At 47.3% G+C, this 23,649-nt stretch overlaps 3 protein-coding genes across 3 annotated transcripts in view; all 3 read left to right on the top strand.

The window, feature by feature from the left end:
* Positions 1–23,649, top strand: part of RPS6KA4 (ribosomal protein S6 kinase A4) — a 336,421-nt gene that overhangs the window by 198,504 nt on the left and 114,268 nt on the right. The gene's annotated exons all lie outside the window — the stretch shown is intronic.
* On the top strand, positions 1,039–16,689 carry PRDX5 (peroxiredoxin 5). Its single transcript, XM_056853049.1, has 6 exons — positions 1,039–1,245; positions 6,012–6,146; positions 7,644–7,775; positions 13,424–13,462; positions 14,912–14,976; positions 16,558–16,689. Exons 1-6 carry the CDS (start codon positions 1,060–1,062, stop codon positions 16,661–16,663), a joined length of 663 nt encoding a protein of 220 aa, XP_056709027.1. The 5' UTR covers positions 1,039–1,059; the 3' UTR covers positions 16,664–16,689.
* CCDC88B (coiled-coil domain containing 88B) overlaps positions 22,499–23,649 on the top strand; it is a 52,703-nt gene continuing 51,552 nt past the window's right edge. The window contains exons 1-2 of the mRNA XM_056853468.1: positions 22,499–22,558; positions 23,027–23,166. Coding sequence (XP_056709446.1) covers positions 22,499–22,558; positions 23,027–23,166 — 200 coding nt within the window. The remainder of the gene's footprint in view (positions 22,559–23,026; positions 23,167–23,649) is intronic.

Raw genomic sequence — 23,649 nt, 5'->3', positions numbered from 1 at the left:
AAACGCATCCTTCAACAGTAACGGTTCCGGCCGATTTCGATTCCCCACCACTTGTTTTGTTTGCAAATTTTATATGGATACATCGTTCGTTGGTAATTTGCAAGCTGTGCAATTGATGTACAGAAAAAGTATGCAGTTTCGAAGCCGGCTTTCTTACGTAGTTTAAATACAAGTTTTCTTGAAATAATATGCAAGGAATCCTTACAAGCCCGATCCTATGCATTTTTCTCCGGAAGCAAATGCTCACAAATTCGCAACAGGACTTCAGTGTTCAGTTCAAGTCTTTATTGCGTTAGCCCCCCCCCCCAAAAAAAAAAGTCATAGCAACAATACAGAACAAGGTGGAAATTCCGCCAAAATAAAATCAATAGCCTTAAAAAAAAATAGTAACATAATTTGGATGTGTAAAGTGTCGTCAAGTCGCAGCCGATTTATGGCGACCGCTTTTGGGGTTTTCATGGCAAGAGATTAACAGAGGTGGTTTGCCAGTGCCTTCGTCTGCACAGCAACCCTGGTATTCCTTGGTGGTCTCCCATCCAAATACTAACCAGGACTGACCCTGCTTAGCTTCTGAGATCTGACGACATCAGGCTAGCCTGGGCCATCCAGGTCAGGGCAACATAATTTAACATAGGTTAAAAAATTAAACATTTCCCATAAAATATTACAATGCAAATTAATCATTACAATATAATAGGAGGGGGAAACCATACAATCCAAAAACAAATAAAAGATGACAAAGCAATTGAGCAGAGCAATTATGGGTCAGAGATATTATGGTCAGCAAGTCCCATAACAGGCCTTGCTCACCAGACAGTGGACAGAATCGTAATTCCGATCCATCTTTATTTATGTATTTGGGTGGAAGTTCACACCGCGCAAACGCGGCCGCACTTTCACACGCATATTTGCGAACAGTCTAAACTATGCAAATGAGTATGCAGATTTCCTTCTCCCTCCCCTCCCCTTTTGGTGGAATCCGAACCCGAGGCGCTTGCGCCGCTTAAGAACCAGCAGGAGGAGACGGGTGGGGGGAAACCTCAAAGGCTGCGGGTTGCCATGGCCGCTGTCACTCAGGCGATTTCCATGGCAACGGGGTGGAGAGGGGCGGGGGTGTTGTGCTCGGTGCACCGCTGGGGAGCAAGTCCGGGGCCCCTCTTTGCAAAAGGCTGGGCTGCTACGTCTCAGGCGGTGGTTCTCCGGCGCAGCTTTGGGTCACGACCGGCGGCCATGGCGGCCCTCAAGGTGAGGCCGGAGGGGAGGGACGTCCGATCCAGATCCCTATGGGAATGAATCCCCCCCCCCTTGCCGCCCCATAGAGGAGAAGCACGCTTCGAGGTCCCTAGACTGTGCTGGAGCAATCCCGTAGCAAAGAATATCCCCCCTCCCAAACCCATAGCTAGGGTTGCCAACCTCCAGGTACTAGCAGGCAGGGCCATCTTAGCGCATGGGCACGCTGGGCAGTTGCCCGGGGCCCCCAAGAGCATAGGGGCCCCATGCTAATCTATGTATGTTGTGACTTGCTGTCAATGAATAAATAAATACTATACTAAACTATACATATTGTAAACTATACATATCATGTTATATTGTTAAAACGTTTGTGTTGATTAGACTTTGCTGCACAGCATTTTTTTTAATGTTTAAACACTGATTTTGTTGGAAGTTCCAATAAATATATCTGTAATTTTATCGACCCTTTACATTTTTGTTCATAATTCACAGTGGGTAGCCGTGTTAGTCTATCTGCAGTAGTAGAAAAGGGCAAGAGTCCAGGAGCACCTTAAAGACTAACAAAAATATTTTCTGGTAGGGTATGAGCTTTCGTGAGCCACAGCTCACTTCTTCAGTATCTGAAGAAGTGAGCTGTGGCTCACGAAAGCTCATACCCTACCAGAAAACATTTTTGTTAGTCTTTAAGGTGCTACTGGACTCTTGCCCTTTTCTATTTTTGTTCGTGTGAGTGGTTGTGTAGGTAGGGGCCCCAGGGCACTGCTTTGCCCGGGGGCCTATCATACTATTAAGACGGCCCGGCTAACAGATCTCTTGCTATTACAACTGATCTCCAGTCAAAACAGATCAGTTCACCTGAAGAAAGTGGCTGCTTTGGCAACTGGAATCTATGACATTGAAGTCCCTCCCCTCCCCAAACCCCGCCCTCCTCAGGCTCTGCCCCAAAAACCTCCCGCCGGTTGTGAAGAGGGACCTGGCAACCCTACCCATAGCCCAAGTCTATGCAATAGCAGTCATGGAGAAAAGAGTACCACGAATTCCCCAGAATGCCATTTATGGGTCTTGGTAACAGTCCCATAGAAGAGAGTGTATTCTTTAGACCGAGAGGATACCAGCCTCAGGCTTGTGTAATTAGAACCCTTAAGAGCACGCCTGGAGACACAGAATTAGGGCTGCCAGCTCCAGGTTGGGAAATAGCTGGAGATTTTGGGGGTGGGGCCTGAGGAGGGTGGGGTTTGGGGAGGCAGGGGCCTTCAGTGCCTTACAGTCCAGTTGCCAAAGAGGCCATTTTCTCCAGGGGAACTGATCTCTGTCGCCTGGAGATCAGTTGTAATAGCGGGAGATCTCCGGCCACCACCTGGAGGTTGGCAACCCTACATAGCATACCTGTGCAATCGAAATCTCTTAGGAAGTGTTCATCTGAGGCCCCAGTGCAAAGCAGGCAGTCCCATAGAATACCAGTGCTTGGGTCCAGAACAACGTCAGTCCGTAGAAGAGTGAATGCCATGGAAGAGTCACTTTTCCGATACCCAGAACTCCACACGAAAGCACCCTAGGGGTATAGGACACACCTCCCCAAGGTCAATGCAATAGACCCCCATGGAAAAGCTACCCCCTTCCCCCTAATGCTCTAGATCAGCGTTTCTCAACCTTTTTTTTACCCTTGTGGAACCCTTGAAATAATATTCATGCCTCAGGGAACCCCTACATATGATTAACAGATGAGTAGCCTATTCGTCACTATTTCTCGTGGAACCCCTAGTGATTTCTCACAGAACCCTAGGGTTCCAGGGAACCCTGGTCGAGAAACATTGCTCTAGATAATCTAGACGTCCTGCAGGATCAACACCGTGCCACCTCCCGTGGAATGATATAGGAGCAGGCCCTTGGCTCCTGTAAAGTGGCATATCAAACGAGCCCTCTTCCAGCTGCACAAAACAGCTGTGCAGGCCCCGAAACAATCCACAGAGCTTTGCTAGAAGAGCCCAACACCCCACAAAATATAAATCTTCCATTATGGGCTTCCATCAACGGGTGAAGATTTTTTGGGTTTCATCCAACAACCCCCTCCTCTGTGCCCTGTGTATTAATTGCTGACTCTGTGGTGTTATATATGTAATTTACTTTTGGTTTTATTTGTTCTTATGATATGTTTTTAACTGTTAGCTGCCTTGGTGGTCCTGATTGGGCAGAAAGTTGGGCTATAAATTTTGTAAATAAATTAATAAGCCTGGCCAGAGTCCTGCAGAACTGCTAACAGCCTCACAGCGCTCGAAAAATAGCCCACCCAACCTGCTGAGTTGACATCCTTTTGTTTCTGTCTCATGGAACAGATATTCCCCTTTTATCCCTGTGGAATTTCACAGGTCAGTTAAGTGTGGGGTGTTGGGGGGGGGATTGGCACAACCAAGCAGGGTGGCTTTGTTTGCCATGGAGATCTACTTTTGGAAGGGTGTTTAGGCTGGGTTTGAAACGGAGGAATTTTTCTAATCGAGGCCATGTCTGGACCTGGCACTGGGCATCTGCAGGGCTGGGCACCTGCTGAAGCTCACAGCTCACACCCAGCTGGAGATGTTAGAATCATAGAGTTGGAAGGGACCACCAGGGTCATCTAGTCCAACCCCCTGCACAATAGAGGAAACTCACAACTACCTCCCCCATACATCCCCAGTGCCCAGAAGATGGCCAAGAACATGATGCTCTGCCAAGAACATGATGCTCCCTCTATGGCTCACAGAGATTACTATTAACCAAAAGAGTCCCTGGCTTGAGGCTTGCAGCTTTCCTGTTCCTCTGGCAGTGGCTGTTTCAAGGTGGGACCCAACTGCTAACCACAAGCCCCACTGGGCAAAGTTCTTGGCCACTTCCATAGAATCATAGAGTTGGAAAGGACCACCAGGGTCATCTAGTCCAACCTCCTACACAATGCAGGAAATTCACAACTCCTTCCCCCTCATACCCTACTCCATGCCCAGAAGATGGCCAAGATGCCCTCCCACCCATGATCTGCCTAAGGTCATAGAATCAGCCTTGTTGACAGATGGCCATCTAGCCTCTGCTTAAAAACCTCCAGGGAAGGAGAGCCCACCACCTCCCGAAGAAGCCTGTTCCACTAAGGAACTGCTCTAACTGTTAGAAAATTCTTCCTAATGTCTAGATGGAAACTCTTCTGATTTAATTTTAACCCGTTGGTTCTGGTCCGACCTTCTGGTGCCACAGAAGGTCAATGTTGGATTGATTTCCTTGTATTCCAGTGGGTGCGGCTCTCTTATCTCCCTTCTGATGGGCCTATAGGTCCCCCACTGCGTTGCAGAGACTCTTTCTTGCTCTGTTTACACCTGACACTACCAACATGACTAAAAAAGTCACACTCCCTTCTTTGGAGGGCAATGGATACGATGGGAAGAATGATGCCTGCGACTGGGACAAGAAGAGAGCTGCAGTAGACAGACTTATTTTTGTTAACAAAATTTGTGTCCTGCATTTCTGCCCTTACAAGGTCCAAAAAGGCAGCTAACGATTTAAAACATACAATGATAAAATCACATTTTAAAACCAATAAAATGAACCCCCTCCCCAAACTTGCATCATAAAAATAATTAAAAGCAATTAAAATACATACAAAACATAAAAACAGCAAGTAAAACATTGGTTAGGAAGGAGGGATCATTCAGGGAATGCCAAATGAAACAAAAAAGTCTTCATATGCTGGTGGAAGATGGCAACAGAAGGGCACAGACAAATCTCCCTGAGGAGAAAGTTCCAGAGCAGGGGACCCCAACATGTTTGGATCTGTGGGCACATTTGAATTCTGACACGGTACAGTGGGTTCATGAACAGAATGGCTGCCGCAGGAGGCATAGCTAGCCACAAAATGATTGCCACAGCTTAACTTCTGTAACACAGTACAGATCCTTGTGTTGTGGCAGCTGCTGCCAAAGCAATAATTTTTTAAAAATTTGCACAGCCAGCCAGATATCCAGTAGCCAGCATGGTGTAGTGGTTAAGAGCGGTGGTTTGGAGCGGTGGACTCTAATCTGGAGAAACAGGTTTGATTCTCCACTCCTCAACATGAGCGGTGGACTCTAATCTGCTGAACCGGGTTGGTTTCCCCACTCCTCCACATGAAGTCAGCTGGCTGACCTTGGGCTAGTCACAGCTCTCTCAGCCTCACCTACCTCACAGAGTGTCTGTTGTGGGGAGAGGAAGGTGATTGTAAGCTGGTTTGATTCTTCCTTAAGTGGTAGAGAAAGTCGGCATATAAAAACCAACTTCTCTTCAATTAGAAGGCTTGCTGGGCAAAAGCCTTACCTGGGCCCACCCACTTCCTAAAAACACTTGACAAGTGCCAGAAAAGGTGCACATGTATGCAATGGAGCCCACAGGCAACACTTTGAAGACCCCTGTTCCAGAGTTTGGGTACTCTGTGGAGAAGGGCCTCTTCCAGGTTGATATCCACCTAATCTCAGAAGGCAGGGGCATTCAAAGCAGGGCCTCTTAAGATGACAGTAGTGGTCGGGCAGGTTCATATAGGAATAGGTGGTCCTTCAGGTATGTTGGTCCCAAACCAATGTAGGGCTTTGTGGACACCCATGACTAAGGGCCCAGAAAAGCCTTGTAGCCAGCCCTGGGAGGTTTTCTTTAAGGGAGAGAAGCCTGAATGCTTTAAGGGAGAGAAGCCTGAACTGCTTAGAGGGAAGCCTTTCCCTCTAAGCAGTAGTGCTGTCACACCGGGGAAAGAAGCCCCGCAGGTATGAAACCTTTGATTCTGTCAACAGGTTGGAGATAAGCTTCCCAGCGTGGAGGTCTACGAGGGAGACCCTGGCAACAAGGTGAACGTGGCCAGCATCTTCAAGGGCAAGAAAGGGATCCTTTTTGGAGTGCCAGGGGCATTCACCCCTGGTTGCTCAAAGGTAAGGCCCGGGCATGGGGTGTCATTTCTTGATGCTGCCCCAATCCTTCAAATCCAGACTTCATGGAGTATCAGCAAGAGCTGTGGGAAAACCAGATCAACAGTAAAAAAATTAAATCTTTGCACTCAGACCAGGGCTCTGACGGTCACCAAATTCATCCTTCGAGAATAGCAGGCCAGGCTTGGCTAGGATTTGAGATGAGGTCCATACTTAGCTGCTTGGTGTAGTGATTAAGAGCGGTAAACTCTAATCTGGAGAACCAGGTTGGTTTCCCCACTCATCCACATGAGCGGCGGACTCTGATGTGGTGAATTGGGTTGGTTTCCCCACCCCTCCACATGAAGCCTGCTGGGTGACCTGTGCTAGTCACAGTTCTCTCTGAACTCTCTCAGCCTCACCTACCTCCCAAGGTGTCTGTTGTGGGGAGAGGAAGGGGATTATAAGCCGGTTTGATTCTCCTTAAAGAGGTAGAGAAAGTCAGCATGTAACAACCAACTCTTCTTCCTTCTTGTCAGGGAAAGCAGAGCCACTGTGTGCCTCGGCCCTTTCCCTGTCAAAGACATGCTGCTTGAGCCACTGTGTTTTCCGAAAAAATCTGCCCAACTTTTTTCTGCAAATCTAGCCACTTGATCTACACCATATGGGCCTTGCTTAGTTTCCAAGAGAGGACATCAATCGGAATGCTTTCTTCACGATTTTAAAGAACAGTTGGTGACTGTTCTCTTTTTTTTTTTTGGAAATTAATGAGATCTGGTTGCTGACAGAAGGGAAAAAATATGCATGAGCCAAATGGAAACTTAGAGAGACAGCTGCTTGAAATGTGCTCTGTTTGGCGCATTACGGCATCGATGCCACAGCGCCCCGTAAAAGCCCCAGTTGGTGCATCTACCCTCGCTACTGTTTCATGTTTCCACAAAGTGTACAAAAAAAGTGAAGGGTGCCAGAAGGGAACCTGGTAGTGGGGGAAATTGCAGAGAGGGTTCTTGCTGTGTCCATCTCTGAGTTTGTACTGCTCGCCTACAGTGGGTAAACATTACTTCCAGATGGCTGCGCAAGGAAATGACAAAATTTGTTTTCCATTCTTCCTCGGCCACAAAAGTCTAATATAGTTATATATAGGCTAGATATAGGGTTTGCCCTGGCCTGGATGGGCCAGGCTAGCCCAATCTCGTCAGATCTTGGAGACTAATTAGAGTTGGCCCTGGTTAGTACTTGGATGAGAGACCATCAAGGGACTCCAAGGTCATTCCAAGGGGAGGGGCCGTGGCTCAGTGGTAGAGCATCTGCTTGGCGTGCAGAAGGTCCCAGGTTCAATCCCCGGCATCTCCAGTTAAAGGGACTAGGCAAGTAGGTGATGCGAAAGACCACTGCCTGAGACCCGCTGCTGGTCTGAGTAGACAGTACTGACTGATGGACCATCAGGGTCTGATTCCGTATAAGGCAGCTTCATGTGTTCATGTGTGATGATGATCACTCCTCTCTCCTTCTCTCCCCCAGACCCACCTCCCAGGTTACGTGGAGAAAGCAGGACAGCTGAAAGGCAAAGGGGTGGAGATCATCGCCTGCCTCTCGGTCAACGATGTCTTTGTCATGAACGAGTGGGGGAAAGCTCACCACGCTGAGGGCAAGGTGAGGGGGAGACGGATCGCCATGTTAACCAAAAACGCAGGTTTCTCGCCTTTCAGGTGGCAGGGATTCTCTTGAAAGCACGCAGGCATGACTTGATGCAATCTCAGAAGCTGGGGGGAGCCACAAATAAGCTTTATGTGGGTCAGGGCCCTGGGTGTTGGGTGTTACGTGCCATCAAGTCTTTTCTAACTTATGGCAACCATATGAATGGAAATTCTTCACGACTTTCTACTCCTTGGCTCCATCATCAACCAAAAGGGAGACTGCAGCCAAGAAATCAGAAGGAGATTGAGACTGGGAAGGGCAGCCATGAAGGAGCTAGAAAAGATTCTTGAGTGTAAGGATGTGTCACTGGCAACCAAGATCAAGTTAATTCATGCCATAGTATTCCCTATTACTATGTATGAGTGTGAAAGCTGGACAATGAAGAAAGCTGCTAGGAAGAAAGTCAATTCCTTTGAAATGTGGTGTTGGAGGTGAGTGTTACGAATACCCTGGACTGCCAAAAGGTTAAATCAGTGGGTTATAGATCAAATCAAGCCTGAACTGACCCTAGAAGGTAAAATGACTAAACTGAGGCTGTCGTACTTTGGTCACATTATGAGAAGACAAGAGTCACTGGAAAAGACAATCATGCTAGGAAAAGTTGAGGGCAGCAGGAAAAGAGACCCAACAAGCGATGGATTGACTATAAAGGAAGCCACAGTCCTCAATTTGCAAGATCTGAACAAGGCTGTCAAAGATAGGACTTTTTGGAGGACATTGATTCATAGGGTCGCCATGAGTCGGAAGTGACTTGACGACACTTAACACACACTCATATGAATTAATGACCTCCAAAACAGATCTTCTGTTACTTTCTTAGGCCTTGCAAACTGAGGGCTGTGGCTTCCTTGACTGAGTCAGGGCCCTGCAAAGTATTTTTTGTTTGTTTGGGGGCACAACTGCCTCTTAGTCATTTGCAATACGAGAAAATGTCCCTCTTCCCAGAACAGGGCAGAAGTCTGTTAAATACTAGCCACAAAACACTCACAGAATTTGGCCATGAAGAGCTAAGCTGGATAGCGAGCAAGAGCAATGAGTCTGTCTGCACCCAGAGAAGCTCAAAGACCATCCCCGCCAGAACATAAATCCCTCCTCCAACTGCGGCCTTGGCTCTCCTGGGCCCCATGTCTCCAGATCGCCAGAGGCTCTTAATTAAGCAAGGTCTGTTCTTCTTTCAAGGTTTGTCTGTTAACCAACTGGAGGGGGGGGGGGAAGGAGGATAAAGTTAACGGGGCCAGAGGGAACGTTTTTTGATCCCACAAGTGGCAGGGCGGGGTGGATTTCTGTCTGCTTTGAGAATGAATGGAAAGAACCAATCCCTGCAGCAGTTATTCCTAAATGATGTGCTGCTGGGAGCAAAAAATAAATTGAGTAAGGAGCACACTCGCAGAAGAGGTTGCCTGTTACAACTCTGTGATTTCCTTCTCCAGCCTGACCTCTTGACCATCAGGTTCTTTAGGGGAGGGCTCTAAAAGCATGGAAGAAGGGAGTGTGCCTCCCAGATTTCAATTGGGAGGGGAGGGTGCCTCAATGACTGGAAATTTCCTGAAATGCTGCCTCATAGGCTTAATCATGCCCAGACAAATACAAAGGGATTTCCCCCGTTTCTGTTTAAAAATTTTCCATTCAAGACTTCTTGCTTAATGATGGAAGAAACTGGGGCAAGAATAAATGCTGGTAATATGGGAAGTGGGGGAGGGAGGAGAATGAGAAGACTGAGATTGCATCCTGCCTAACTACTCCCCAAAGAGCCTCCCCCCTTCTTGGAAGGAATTTCTGGTCTGCCTTCCGGGCAAGTGACTCCAGGTATGGTTGTGTAACCCTGGAAGCAACTGTTTTTAGGGCCCCACTGCATTCCATTCATTGTGCAATGCCCAGACCCTGAGAGTTTAGAAGAATAGCGTCCTGGTTCAGACTCAAAGTCTATCTAGTCTGTTTCCCACAGTGTTCTGCTATACGTTGCTGAGAAGCTCACCAAAAAAGACATGAAAATGATGCCCCTCCCCAGGGCCGGTTATAGATTGTGAGGGGCTCTAGGGCAAGAGTCACTGGAAAAGACAGTCATGCTAGGAAAAGGTGAAGGCAGCAGGAAAAGAGGAAGACCCCACAAGAGATGGATTGACTATAAAGGAAGCCACGGCACTCGATTTGCAAGACCTGAGCAAGGCTGTTAAGGATAGGACATTTTGGAGGACATTGAGTCATAGGGTCACCATGAGTCGGAAGCAACTTGACGGCACTTAACACACACGCTAGGGGAGAGAGAATGCTTAGTGCCCCCTCTTTGCCTACCACCAGGACCCTCAATTACACTTCCCTTTCTGCCCTCACCCATGTACTCCCCATCTGCCTGGGCATCCACCCCTGCCTGCTCACGGCCCCATCTCCCATGCTGACAGCCACCTGTATGCCCTTTCCTCAGTGGCAGTGGGTGTGACTGGGAATGCCACTGCTGTGACCGTAAGGAGCACTGTTTGCACCACCTTGCTTTTCCTTGGTGGTGCTGGGCAGCCCAGGTAGCCAGGGGCACAGAAAGCGGAATGTTGGTGAGTGAGTGGGTGAGGGAAATGTGTGAAGGCAGGTAGCAGAGATGGGGCTGTATGTAGGGGTCAGTGGACCCTGCTGGAATCCCTGGGGCCTGCCAGATGCCCCACCGCAAGATATGCTCAAAGCAGCCCTGCCCCTCCCCGATTGTTTGTCTCCCCCCATGTCTGGTATATAGAGGTAGAGACCTTTGAGCATGGAGGTTCTATTTAGCTGTACTTGCTAATAGCTTATGATAGACTTCTCTGTCTATCCATCTATCCTGCCGTTCCTCCAAGGAACTTGGAGTCAGAGTATGTCATTCTCCCATCCCCATTTTATCCTCGCAACACCCCTGTGAGGAAGGTTAAGCTGGGAGAGTAGGACCAGCCCTGCAAGCTTCATGGCAGGGTGGGGATTTGAACCCAGGTTTCCCAGAACCTAGTTTGACATTCTAAACCACAACTCGGACATCTCAACAAAGACATATAATCCTGTTTGTAGTTTTTGAAGTAATATAAGCTAGTAGATGGACTTTAATCTGGAGAACTGGGTTTGATTCCCCACTCCTACACATGAGCAGCAGATGCTAATCTGGTGAACCGGGTTGGTTTCCCCACTCCTATACATGAAGCCAGCTGGGTGCCCCTGGGCTGGTCACAGCTTTTAGAGCTCTCTCGGCCCAACCTACCTCACAAGGTGTCTGTTGTGGGGAGGGGGAGGGAAGGTGATTGTAAGCCGGTTTGATTCTTCCTTAAGTGGTCGAGACAGTCGGCATATAAAAACCAACTCTTCTTTTTCTTCTTCTTCTTCTTCTTCTTCCATCCAGACAGCAAGTTCCATAAGTAAATTATATATTTGTGCGAAGAAGTGATTTCATTTTGTCTGCACTGAACATATTGCTGATCAACTGAATTAGAATAAAAAAATAGAATTAAAAAGTTGGAAGGAGCCTAAAGTCCATCCAGTCCAAACCCCCACACCATGTAGGATGACCTAAAGCATCCCTGGGAAATAATTGTCCGATCTCTGTTTAAAAACCTCCAAGGAGGGAGAACCCACAACATTCCTGGGCAACCGATTACACCACTCAACTGCCCTTATTGTTAAAAGGTTTTTCCTAATATCCCACTGATGTCTCCCCACCCATAATTTAAACCTATTATTACCTGTCCTCCGTTACCAACTGAAGTAGCCCCCTACCCTCCTACATTGGTGAGCCCCACTCTGTGGACCAGTGTGCCTGGGCAATGCACTTTTTCATCCCATTCACCCTTGATGTTCTCTAAGATGTACACATAAAGTGCCTTGCGATGTATATTAGAGCAACGGGCATAATGTGTGGTTCAACACTAAAACCTGAAGTTTTGCAGTGAGCTTGGAACATCCGTGCTTCCTCCCATCCCAATTACTGGCAAAATCAATCAGCTGCGTTTGCCATATGCTTACATTTTTTAAAATAAAGTTCTCAATTCTCACATTTCGCAGTGTCTCCTAGAATCATAGAGTTGGAAGGGATCACCAGGGTCATCTAGTCCAACCCCCTGCACAATGCAGGAAATTCACAACTGCCTCCCCCACACACACACCAGTGACCCCCTACTCCATGCCCAGAAGATGGCCAAGATGCCCTCCCTCTCATCATCTGCCTAAGGTCATAAAATCAGCAGTGCATAAAATCCTCTAGCATAGAATATAGCACAGCGCAATGGCTGAGAGAATGAGCCGAAGTCTAGGCAGTCCCTGGTTAAAATATCCCCACAAACCAAGTGGCCTTAGGCAAAGGCACTCTGTTCTGCTTTCCAATGTATTTCTTTATCAGTAGTTATTTAAGAGCTTTATATCCTGCGCTGTCTTCAGAATCTGCTGGAGGCATAACTCCATAACATTTGTTGAAGGTTTTCGCAGAAAAGGCGGGTGCTGAAGACGGTTTTGGAAAGAGGCTGCATCATGGACATTTCCTGGAAGATATTTCTCAGACATAATGGTTCTTTCTCTCAAGGCATCTTACAGCCACACCTGTACTAAAATATAAGTCCAAGAGCACCTTAGAGACCAACAAGGTTTTCCAGGGTACAAGCTTTTGAGAGTCAAAGCCTCATCAGATATGACAGAGAGAGCTTTGACTCTCAAAGGCTTATACCCTGGAAAGGGTTGCCAGCTCCTGGTTGGGAAATACCTGGAGATTTTGGGGGTGGAGTCCAAGGAGGGTGGGGTTTGGGGAGGGGCGGGACTCCAATGCCATAGAGGCCAGTTGCCAAAGTGGCCATTTTCTCCAGGTGAACCGATCTCTATCGCCTGGAGATCAGTTGTAATAGTGGGAGATCTCCAGTCACCACCTGGAGGATGGCAACCCTAACCTTGGAAAATCTTGTTGGTCTATAAAGTGCTTCTGGCCTCTAATCTTGCTCTTCCACTGCAGACCCACACAGCAACCCCCCTGAAACGAAAACATAAGCTATAGCATCAGTTTATGTCCCTCTGCACAAGGAGGGGCTGTGGTTTAGTGGTAAAGCTTCTGCTTGGCATGCAGAAGGTCCCAGGTTCAATCCCCGGCATCTCCAGTTAAAGGGACTAGGCAAGTAGGTGATGTGAAAGACTTGCGCCTGAGACCCTGGAGAGCTGCTGCCGGTCTGAGTAGACAATACTGACTTTGATGGGCCAAGGGTTTGATTCAGTATTAGGCAGTTTCATGTGTTCACGTTCAAAAGGCCCTCTTTTTATTACTACTTCCTAGGCGCCAACATCAAGGCCTGGTTGCGGCCTAGTTTGAATTAATCTCTGGGGAGGAGAGTTAGACTAGGTGGCCTGACTCCATGAAGAATGCTGGCTTTTGGATCAGAACACAGCTGGAGGCAAGAGACTGGGTCTTTCTGGCCTGTTGCTCTGATCCAGTACTTTTTAACCAAAGCCTGGTTGGTTTATCTGTTTATGTAGGGATTATAACCCTCATCTAGTTCACAGAGCTGATGGAAGTATTACAACAAGGTCATTTGTGTGGTTACTTTGAACAGTGATGCAGAAATGCTGAGCATATTAATGATTAATCACTGTTCCTTTAATTGGCTTTCTCTTCTCAGGTGCGGATGTTGGCAGATCCAACAGGGGAATTTGGAAAGGTAGGGAAATGTCTAGCAGCAGAACCTCCTGATGGATTTTCTGTCTTCTCCTCCCTGCATCCTTCTCCGTACCCTGCAACGCACCTCAGTTTCATTACTTGGCATTTTTTCTTTAACCCTTCTCTGCCTGAGGCTCTGGAGAACCCTTGCCAGTTAGGGCAGATAGTATGCTGCGATTTTGTTTTCTTGACACTATAAGAAAGGTTTATATATTCCACAACACGGTAGTGGTTAGTGTGTCAAACTAGGATCTCGGAGACCCAGGTTCCAATCTCCATTCTGTCATAAGAACATAAGAAAAGCCATGCTGGATCAGACCAAGGCCCATCAAGTTCAGCAGTCTGTTCACACAGAGGCCAACCAGGTGCCTCTAGGAAGCCCACAAACAAGACCACTGCAGCAGCATCTTGCCTGTGTTCTACATCATGAATCATGGAAGCTCACTGGCTAGAATCATAGAGTTGGAAGGGACCACCAGGGTCATCTAGTCCAGCCCCTGCACAATGCAGGAAATTCACAGCTACCTCCTCCCCACACCCCCAGTGACCCCTACTCCATTCCCAGAAGATGCCCAAGATGCCTCCCTCTCATGACCTTGGGCCTGTCACTCCCTCTTGGCCTAACCTACCTCACAGGGTTGTTGCAAGGATAATTTTATTTCTTAAAACATATCCCATCTTTCCTCATGGTTCAAGGCAGCTTACAATCACTAAAAACATTTTCAGTTAAAAGCAAACATAAAATCGCAAACTCCAAATCTCTCCACCGCTCTCCTCAAAAGATGCCTGCCATGCAAATCCCCTCAAAATTCCTGGCAAACAGGCAGGCCTTAAAGTGCTGCCTGAAGTTCTCCAAGGAGCCCCCCCCCCTTTCAGGAAGTCTGTTCCTCAAAACTAGAGCCACGATAGAAAAGGCCCGAGCTCACATGCTTAAGCATGTGATACCAACTTTATGGGTAGTAGTAATCTCAGTGTTCTTTATCTTATCTGGCTGTTTTTCTATTTTCTGTATTCTATTTTATATTTATTTTATTGCATTTTTACACCGCCCTCCCCAACCCGAAGGTCAGGCTCAGAGTGGCTTTTCGTATCTATGTGGGTTTTTGTTTTGTTTTTTTGCTTTTTTCTGTATCTTTTTGTACCAGTTATTATTATATTATAAAATAAATTTAAAAGAAAAGGCCTGGGCTCTGAGCGGCAGGGACTAATCTGGTGAACTGGATTGGTTTCCCCACTCCTACACACGAAGCAAGCTGGGTGACCTTGGGCTAGTCACACTCTCTCAGCCCCACCCACCTCACAGGGTGTCTTGTGGGGAGAGGAAGCGAAGGTGATTGTAAGCCGTTTTGATTCTCCCTTAAGTGGTAGAGAAGGTCGGCATATAAAAACCAACTCTTCTTCTTCCCCCACCTCCATATTCTTAAGATCCCTCTCAAATCTCTCTTCATAGGCCACAAACCTGTTGCTAGATAAGGAGCCACTTCGAGATCTCTTTGGGACTAACCGATCCAAGCGGTAAGTGGAATATCCTGTCTTGGGAGGGCAGGGGGTGGATATCATTTGCCTTCTAGACGGGTGACCCCTGTCATTGCCCCCATGGGCACTGTGGTCCCTGCCACTGTGTTTCCTGGTGCCCCCTTTCTTCTTACCCAAAGTATGAAGCCATTTCTAAGCTTTCCTCTGCCTCACTGGAGTAGGAACGTTTTCAGAAGAGTCTAGGAGGCGCAGCCTATAGCTGACTGATGCCTTGTGGAACGTGAAGGAATTTCCATATTTCTCAATTATGAGCTGAACACGTGGAGATAACTGTTAATAGTTTAGGAGACTGAATATGAGCACTCATCTGGAAACAACTACCTCAATCAGCAGACAAGACATGTCTCAGAACCTCCCGGCATTTTGTGACCGACCCCATCCCTCATGGTTGCCATTTTGTGTCAGGAAGCACAAATTTGGAACAACCAGTGCTGAAATACCAAACGTAATCCCAACAACAGCACAATAGGCTATCAATAAACAATATAATCCCAAACATTCAAATACATAATGATTTCATTGTAAATGCATGGTAGAAAGCATATCATCATAAACTGACATCCCGGAGCTACTGCAGAAAAGCTCAAAGTAAGACAAAATTGTCCAAATTCTGCTTGGAGCAGGTAAATGGGTATATCACAGTCCCAACAATATAATAATATTATGAATAAACAGTAAGGTTGATAGAAGAGACGGAGAACCGGATATCTGCCATTTCGAAGGATAACTTCGTCAGTCTACATATCATGCAATAAAGAGGTGTGAGCATAAACAACCTTCCTCACATAGGATCAGCGAGTAATGACCGCTTTGGAAAAGTATCCTTTTATTGTTTATTGATAGCCTATTGTGCTGTTGTTGAGGTTACGTTTTCCATTTTGTGGCTGCACCTACTCTCAAAATTCCAAAAGTGCCCATGTGCTCAACAGGGTTTGGGGACCCCTGTCCTAGACCCAATAAACTTCCATTACCCCCTTCCTAGAGCCCCATGGCGCAGAGTGGTAAGCTGCATTTCGCAGTCAAAAGCTCTGCTCACGACCGGAGTTCGATCTCGACGGGAGTCAGTTTCAGGTAGCTGGCTCAAAGTTTGACTCAGCCTTCCATCCTTCCGAAGTCTGTAAAATGAGTACCTAGCTTGCTGGGGGTAAAGTGTAGATGACTGGGGAAGGCAGTGGCAAACCGCCCCGTAAACATAGTCTGCCTAGTAAACGTTGGGATTTGACGTCACCCCATAGGTCATGGGGTGCTTGCAGAGGTGCTTGCAAAGGGGACTACTTTTACCTTTACTTTACTCCCTTCCTGCTGTCTCTGGGATTCTTTGTGCTTAAGGCCTCATTTCCTCAAAAGATAGTGTATGTTCAAAAATATGGCAAGCCTTTGGCTTACACAGAGGTCTTCATCAGGCAGAAATAAATCCATTGTTAAGCTTGCTTGGAGAACAGTAGCCATAGCAGCTGGCCTGGCTGCTAAATAGATTTCATCTCTGTTAGAAATTCGTGTTGTGAAAGCTGTCGCTCACTCCAAGCCATAACTCTCATCTCCACTTCGGTCCCCCTTCAGGTTCTCCATGGTGGTGGAGGATGCCGTGGTGAAGGCCTTAAACGTGGAAGAGGACGGGACGGGTCTTACCTGCAGTTTGGCCACCAACATTGTCTCCCAGCTCTGAGTCCCAGATAACTGGGCCTCTTACAGCCGTTGCCCCATCTCCTAAGAGCAACACTACCCACCCATCCTTCCTCATGGCTTACAGGTGGAAGGGGCGGTGTGCCCAGAAGCCACGCACAAAACCCAGGGCACAGTCTAAGCGACTTTCAGGGGGCAAGGATGCTTCATTTAGCTGCTTTAACCCCAGCTCTGGCATTTCTATATTCTTGGGTATAATTGCCTGAAATAAAGCTACGTTGGATTATCCATTGAATCTTGTTTATTAAAATATTATTTATACCAGCCTTTCATCCATTGAACACATGAACACATGAAGCTGCCTTAATCCATCAAGGTCCATCAAAGTCAGTATTGTCTACTCAGACTGGCAGTGGCTCTCCAAAGTCTCAGGCAGAAGTCTTTCACAATCACCTACTTGCCTAGTCCCTTTAACTGGAGATGCCAGGGATTGAACCTGGGACCTTCTGCACGCCAAGCAGATGCTCTGCCACTGAGCCACAGCCCCTCCCCATTAGACTTTAACAGGCTACAAGATGACTCTTTGTTTTTTGTTCCCCAAAACAGCTTACAGTGAGGGCCAAACTAGACACTGCGGCGGCCATGAGTCCAACCAGTGGCCAAAACAACCCATTTCAGTGCTTGAAAAGGTGGCGGGGGCAAGGTCTCCTGGTCCCCCCGCACCACACGACTGATCGGGATTGGGCCCTCATCGCATTTTTAAATGGCCAAAACCTCCCAACGTGGCTGCCATAACGTCTGGTTTGGCTCTCCTAGAAGGCCGTGTTCTGATGTCAAATGAGAAGTCTTGGGTTCCTTCATGAGGGGAACAGGCTGGGTTTATCTTCAGGCTGACACGCTTATTCCCTCCTTCCTTCGTGTGTGGAGTCCATACTGAAAACTTCCTAGTTTTAAAGGAACTCTGGAGCAGAGGATAGAGGGAGTGTGGGAGCCCAAGAATAAAGCCCGCTTGTTCCTGTCATGAAGGAACCAAAGACTGTTTGTTTGTTTTGACATCCCATTGCAGCCTGTCTGAAACGATAACATCTAAGAAGGCCAAAATGAGAAACCCACACACAACCCAGTCAGCAGTGCTATAAAAAAAACCCTATATTTAAATAGAAAACCAACGGCAAACATTTCAAGCGGGGTGGGGGAAAAAACCCTGATACAAAAGAGTTTTAAACTGATGTCAGAAAGTCAGCGGCAAGAGTCCTAGGGTAGGGAGGTCCAAAGTTTTACACACACACATTCACCCTGCAACAATGAACCAGCCTCGCTTTCTTTGTTCATAGCAAGTGGAATATGCCGGCAAATATCTGAAAGAATGGTGAGGAAAATGTTCAAATTCTGCATTTAGGCTGAAATAATTAAATGGATAGTTGGGGAATTCCTGGCTTGGGAGTAGTCCGTGTGAAAAGGATCTCTGGATTGTGGTCGGCAAGCTGAACCCGAGGCAGAAATGGGACACTGCTGCAAAAATGTATCATAGGCCTGGCGGGTAGGCCGTGTTTCACTCAGGTAGTGTCGCAAACTCTATGTGGGTCGGGATTGTGCAACCTGTTCCAGGCACGCAATTCTGTCTAAATTGTGAAAGCGAAACAGTTCTCTTAGGTTAGTGCCTAAGGAAGAAATAGCCTTGGAGTATGGTTGCCAGCCTCCAGGTGCAGCCTGGAGATCTCCTGGAACGGCAACTCATTTCCAGGCTATGGAGATTACTTCCACTGCAGAATATGGCTGCTTTGGAGAGTGGTATTATACCTGGATGGCTCAGGCTAGCCTGATCTCGTCAGATCACAGAAGCTAAGCAGGGTCAGCCCTGGTTAGTATTTGGATGGGAGACGGCCAAGGAATACCAGGGTTGCTGTGCAGAGGAAGGCACTGGCAAACCACCTCTGTTAGTCTCTTGCCATGAAAACCCCCCAAAAAGGGGTCGCCATAAGTCGGCTGTGATTTGACGGCACTTCACACACACACACACACACACACACATTATACCCTGCTGAGGTGCCTTACCCTTCCCAAACCCCACCCTCCCCAGGCTCCACCCCAAAATCTCCAGGTATGTCCCAACCTGAAGTGGGCAACCTGAGGGGGGGGGCAAGTAAATCGCTCTGAGGGCAGCATAAACATTTAATGGGAAGGGGCTGTGGCTCAGCAGGAGACCATTTGCTTCGCCTGAGGAAAGTTCAGCCTCTCCAGTTCAAAGGTCTGAACCAGTGTGCTGTAGTGCCTGGTGACTAGGATCTGGAAGAGCCACGTTCGAATCCCCACTCTGGCACTGCAGCTTGCCAAATGACCTTGGTTCAGTCACACACTCTCAGCCTAACTTCCCTCACAGATAGGGTTGCCAACCTCCAGGTAGCACCTGGAGAGCTCTCACTATTACGATTGATCTCCAGATGACCAAAATCAGCTCCCCTGGAGAAAACAGCAGCTTTGGAGGGTAGACTCTATGGCATTATACGCCGCTGAGGTCACTCCCCTCCCCAAAACCAGCCCTCCCCAGGCTCCATCCTCAAAATCTCTATGGATTTCGCAACCCAGAGCTGGCAACCCTACTCACAGGGCTGTTGTGAAGATAAAATGGAAGTACAACGTCAGCCATTCCCATTGGGAAGAAGGGTGAGGAGTATAAACGAAAAGGATCGGATCAGGATTCCCCAAGTGGTGCCCATGGGTGCCATGGTGCTAGGGTTGCCAGGTCCCTCTTCTCCACCAGCGGGAGGTTTTTGGGGCAGAGCCTGAGGAGAGTGGGGTTTGGGGAGGGGAGGGACTTCAATGCCATAGAGTCCAATTGCCCAAGCGGCCATTTTCTCCAGTGGAACTGATCTCTATCAGCTGGAGATCCGTTGTAATAGCAGGAGATCTCCAGCTAGTCCCTGGAGGTTGGCGACCCTACATGGTGCCCGCTGACACTTTTTCTGGTGCATGCCAAGTGTCCTTAGGAAGTGGGTAGGGAAAAGCAGGGCTTTTGCCCAGCAAGGCTTCTGATTGACTATCGGAGATTTAATTGGCTGTGCAGATTTTTTTTTAATGTTGCTTTGGCAGCAGCTGATACCCCAGCACAAGGTGTTACTGAAGTTAAGCTGTGGCAATCATTTTGTGACTGGCTCTGCCTCCTGCAGCAGTAGGCTTGCCAACCGCCAGGGACTAGCTGGAGATCTCCTGCTATTACAACTGATCTCCAGCCAACAGACATCAGTTCACCTGGAGAAAATGGCCGCTTTGGCAATCGGATTCTATGGCATTGAAGTCCCTCCCCAAACCCCGCCCTCCTCAGGCTCCTCCCCAAAATCCTCCTGCTGGTGGCGAAGAGGGACCTGGCAACCCTATGCAGACAGCATAAGACATCCAACAAATGATATGCAATTTGACTAGGATTACAAAATTAGAAACAATGCAGTCCCAGAGTTGCTTTAATTTTGACACCCGAGACGGTCTCATTTCCTGTTGTGTTGGCCCACCCCACACTGGAACCTCTTCTGCTGTTCCTTTCTTAGCCCCCCCCCCCATATGATAGTATGATAGTCAATGGTGTTTCACTTCAATTCTATAGAAACCAGTCCCTTACTTTAAGAATGGGGACTATTAGTCACATTGTTCCATTTCTCACTGGAATGAAAGCAGTAAGTTCTTTCCACTTTCACGATACCAAAAGGCTTCCTCAGGCTTAAAGAGCCAGTGTGGCAAAGTGGTTGGATGTTAGACTAAGATTCAGGAGACCCAGATTCAAATCCCCACTGTGGCATAAACACTTGCTGGGCAAACCTAGAATAATCACTCCCAGTCAAATCTACTTCACAGGATTGTTGTGAGAATAAAATGAAGGAGGGAAGCATTGTAAGATGCTCTGGACGCATTCTGGGGAGAAAAGTAGGGTGTAAATATCCAAATGGAGGAGGAGGAAGAGGAAGAAGAGATGGTTTTTATATGCCGACTTTCTCTGCCACTTAAGGGAGACTCAAACCGGCTTACAATCACCTTCCCCTCCCCACAACAGACACCCTGTGAGGTAGGTGAAGCTGAGAGAATGTGACTTGCTCAAGGTCACCCAGCTGGCTTCTTGTGAAGGAGTGGGGAAACAAATCCAATTCACCAGATCAGAATCTACTGCTCCAAACCACCGCTCTTAACCACTACACCATGCTGGCGTACTAAATCAGCCTTTAGCAGATATTAAAAGACTTCCCTACAAGTTATCTTAACTTTAGCTTATTGAAGGAAGTCCAGTGAATCATGCCCTTATTTGCATTGCATCAGACAATATTTAAAATTTCACACCAATACTTTAAAAATAAGTTTATGGCCCATAAAAAGAAAAGGCGTCTCTACAAATTCTATATCTGGAGGGGCAACATATCTGATTACTTCTGTCTTGCAGCCAGCTCTATTTTCAGCTCTCTGACATTATAATTGTTCTGTTCACTTCATAATGTGTCTGAAAACAAGTTGAGAGATTGCGACAATTGCTTTCCTGGGCAGAGATCTGAAGAAGGCACACACAGGGTAGATTTAGAATCACACAGATCAGTCAGTCAACAGGTCATTCCAGCCCCACTGAGTATCCACCAATAATCTGGAGCTTTCCATCTATGGCCTCCACACCAAATTTACACTTATTCTTAATTTGAACCTGCTTGTAGTATCGCATTCTTTCAGCACAGGAAAGTTTGGATATGACAGAGCCTCTGTGTACCTGCAGAGAGAGCCAGTGTAGTGTAGTGGTTAGGAGCGGTAGACTCTGAGCTGGACAGCCGGGTTTGATTCCCCACTCCTCCACATGAGCAGCGGACGCTAATCTGGTGAACCGGGTTTGATTCCCCACTCCTCCACATTAAGCCAGGTGGGTGACCTTGGGCTGGTCACAGTTCTCTTCGAACTCTCTCAGCCTCACCTACCTCACAAGGTGTCTGTTGTGGGGAGAGGAAGGGAAGGAGATTGTAAGCCTGTTTGATTCTCCTTAAAAGGTAGAGAAAATTGGCATATAAAAAGTCACAGCTGACTTATGGCAACCACATAGGGTTTTATAAGGCAAGAAACTAACAGAGGTGGTTTGCCTTTGCCTTCGTCTGCACAACAACCGGGGTATTCCTTGGTGGTCTCCCATCCACACTTGCATAATGCTAGTGTGGCTTTAGCTGGAACTGAGTTGGTTGTGCAAAGGCAATTTGAACCGGGTACTCGTTTACTACTGTACAGGGGATGGGGGAAAAAAACAGTGAATGAAGGGCAGCCAGATATCATGGTTAATCTCATGCAAATGTTATAGATAATTTGTTAGGAGCCATTGGAACTCTCTGCCTCGTGGCACCTTCAAAGCCAGGCTGACTGTTACAACTCTGGGGAAACGGCTAATAGATTAATGATACAGGGCCCGTGGATTCTTCTAGCGTCAAAACAGTTCAGCTCAGAAAGCATTGTAGGAGGTGATGGAGAACTTCTCATCTGTCCTGTATTTCTTCACTGCCACCCTACGTGTGGTTTTCCTGCACCAGACAGTTAGATAGGAGCAGGAAACAAAGCCGACAGGGCACTTCTGCAAACCAGACTTTTGGTACTTCGTGTGCATTGGCGCATTTAATGTCCCCTGAGCATCAGAAGTGTCTTATCAGGAATGCATTCGAGCTTTGGGACTTCCTTTGAGGTGGGAAATCAGAAGAGAGTCCCTTCATTTTCTGTTATGGCTGCGGCTCAGCTTCCTTCCTCCCCCCCCCCCCCAATTGCGGAAGGAAGTTTAAAATTAAGTCATACAGAAGCACATAGCGGAGGATAGCAAGCACACCTAACTCCAGCAGGAAGCCCTCAGCTCAGAAGCACTCACAGCTTTGATGGCACAATGGATGGAGATATCTCTGAGATTCTGGAAGATTTCGTATCTGGCCCTCTTGTCACTTGGGTGAGAATCACTTGTGTGTGTCTGTGTGCATATTGGAGAGTGAGCTGCTGGAAGAACCAACAAGAGAGGTGGGGGGGATCCCTGCCACGTTTTGGGGAGAGAACGGGCTCCATACTAGAGCCAGGAATGTTGATCGATCATCACCTGTGGCTTGTACCCTGGCTGGTTAACCCAAAGAATCTTTAATCGGTGCTCAGCTAAAGTAGAGAAAGATATCGACCTTGTTGAGAGTGTCCTAGTTTCAAAACTGATGGAACGAGAATCCTGGAAGGGTGACTCTGCCCTAAGGAAGAGTCAGATCTCAGGGTACAGATGGGTCAGGCTGTAGGATAGATACCTTTTTAGGGTCGAAAACCAGAATTATTTGGGGTGTTCTGCATTATATTGAGGTCAGGAAGGCTGGAACTGTATTGTTAAGATAGGGTTGGAATGATATTCCAGCTTGCCTTTGCCTCCTTAACTCAACAGATGGAAACCCTGGAGAGTCTGACAGACTCAACGAGTGACCAGTCTCCTACACCCTGGGAGAAGAAGAGGCAAGAGGCCCCCAAAGAGTATTTCCTTCAGCTAGTCTGTGGCGACTTCCTCATCCATGTCATGGAAATAATGTGAGTCACTGTTTTGTGGTGTACCTTTCCCCCCAAAGAATTGTGGACGTTATCATGCGATAAGGTGCTGTGAATCCTTGGTTAGAAATTCCGAGCCCTAGAGTCCGCCTTCTAAAGCGGCCATTTTCTCCAGGTGAAATGATCTCTGTCACCTGGAGGTCAGTTGTAATAGCGGGAGATCTCCAGCCACCACCTGGAGGATGGCAACCCCTAGGATAAGGGAATGGCTGTTAAAGCAATTAAATGTGTGGTGTAGATATAACCTTAATTGAACTGAGTAAAGATATGTGAAGAAACATGGGTGGTGTGAAATCTTTTTTTAAAGATCTTTTTATTTACTAACTATTAAAATAACAATGCAGAAAAATCAAACCACACATCATAACATACATCTCACAATAAAAACATCAGTCTGCATTATTGTGCTTTTAAAGGGGTAAGCATACATTTTCCCTTAGCAATATACTTTTCTAGTCCTACAAT

The sequence above is a fragment of the Euleptes europaea genome, chromosome 7, assembly GCF_029931775.1.
Source record: "Euleptes europaea isolate rEulEur1 chromosome 7, rEulEur1.hap1, whole genome shotgun sequence".
Classification (NCBI taxonomy): domain Eukaryota; kingdom Metazoa; phylum Chordata; class Lepidosauria; order Squamata; family Sphaerodactylidae; genus Euleptes; species Euleptes europaea.
The sequence above is the reverse complement of the archived record's forward strand: the minus strand, read 5'-3'. Positions and strand labels throughout refer to the sequence as shown.

Bases quoted from the DNA above. Each gene is read 5' to 3' on its own strand.
- PRDX5 (XM_056853049.1), top strand. From the start codon at position 1,060: ATGGCCGCTGTCACTCAGGCGATTTCCATGGCAACGGGGTGGAGAGGG. The intron at 1,246-6,011 runs GTGAGGCCGGAG...TTCTGTCAACAG, and splicing joins CGGCCATGGCGGCCCTCAAG to GTTGGAGATAAGCTTCCCAG. The intron at 7,776-13,423 runs GTGAGGGGGAGA...TTCTCTTCTCAG, and splicing joins CTCACCACGCTGAGGGCAAG to GTGCGGATGTTGGCAGATCC.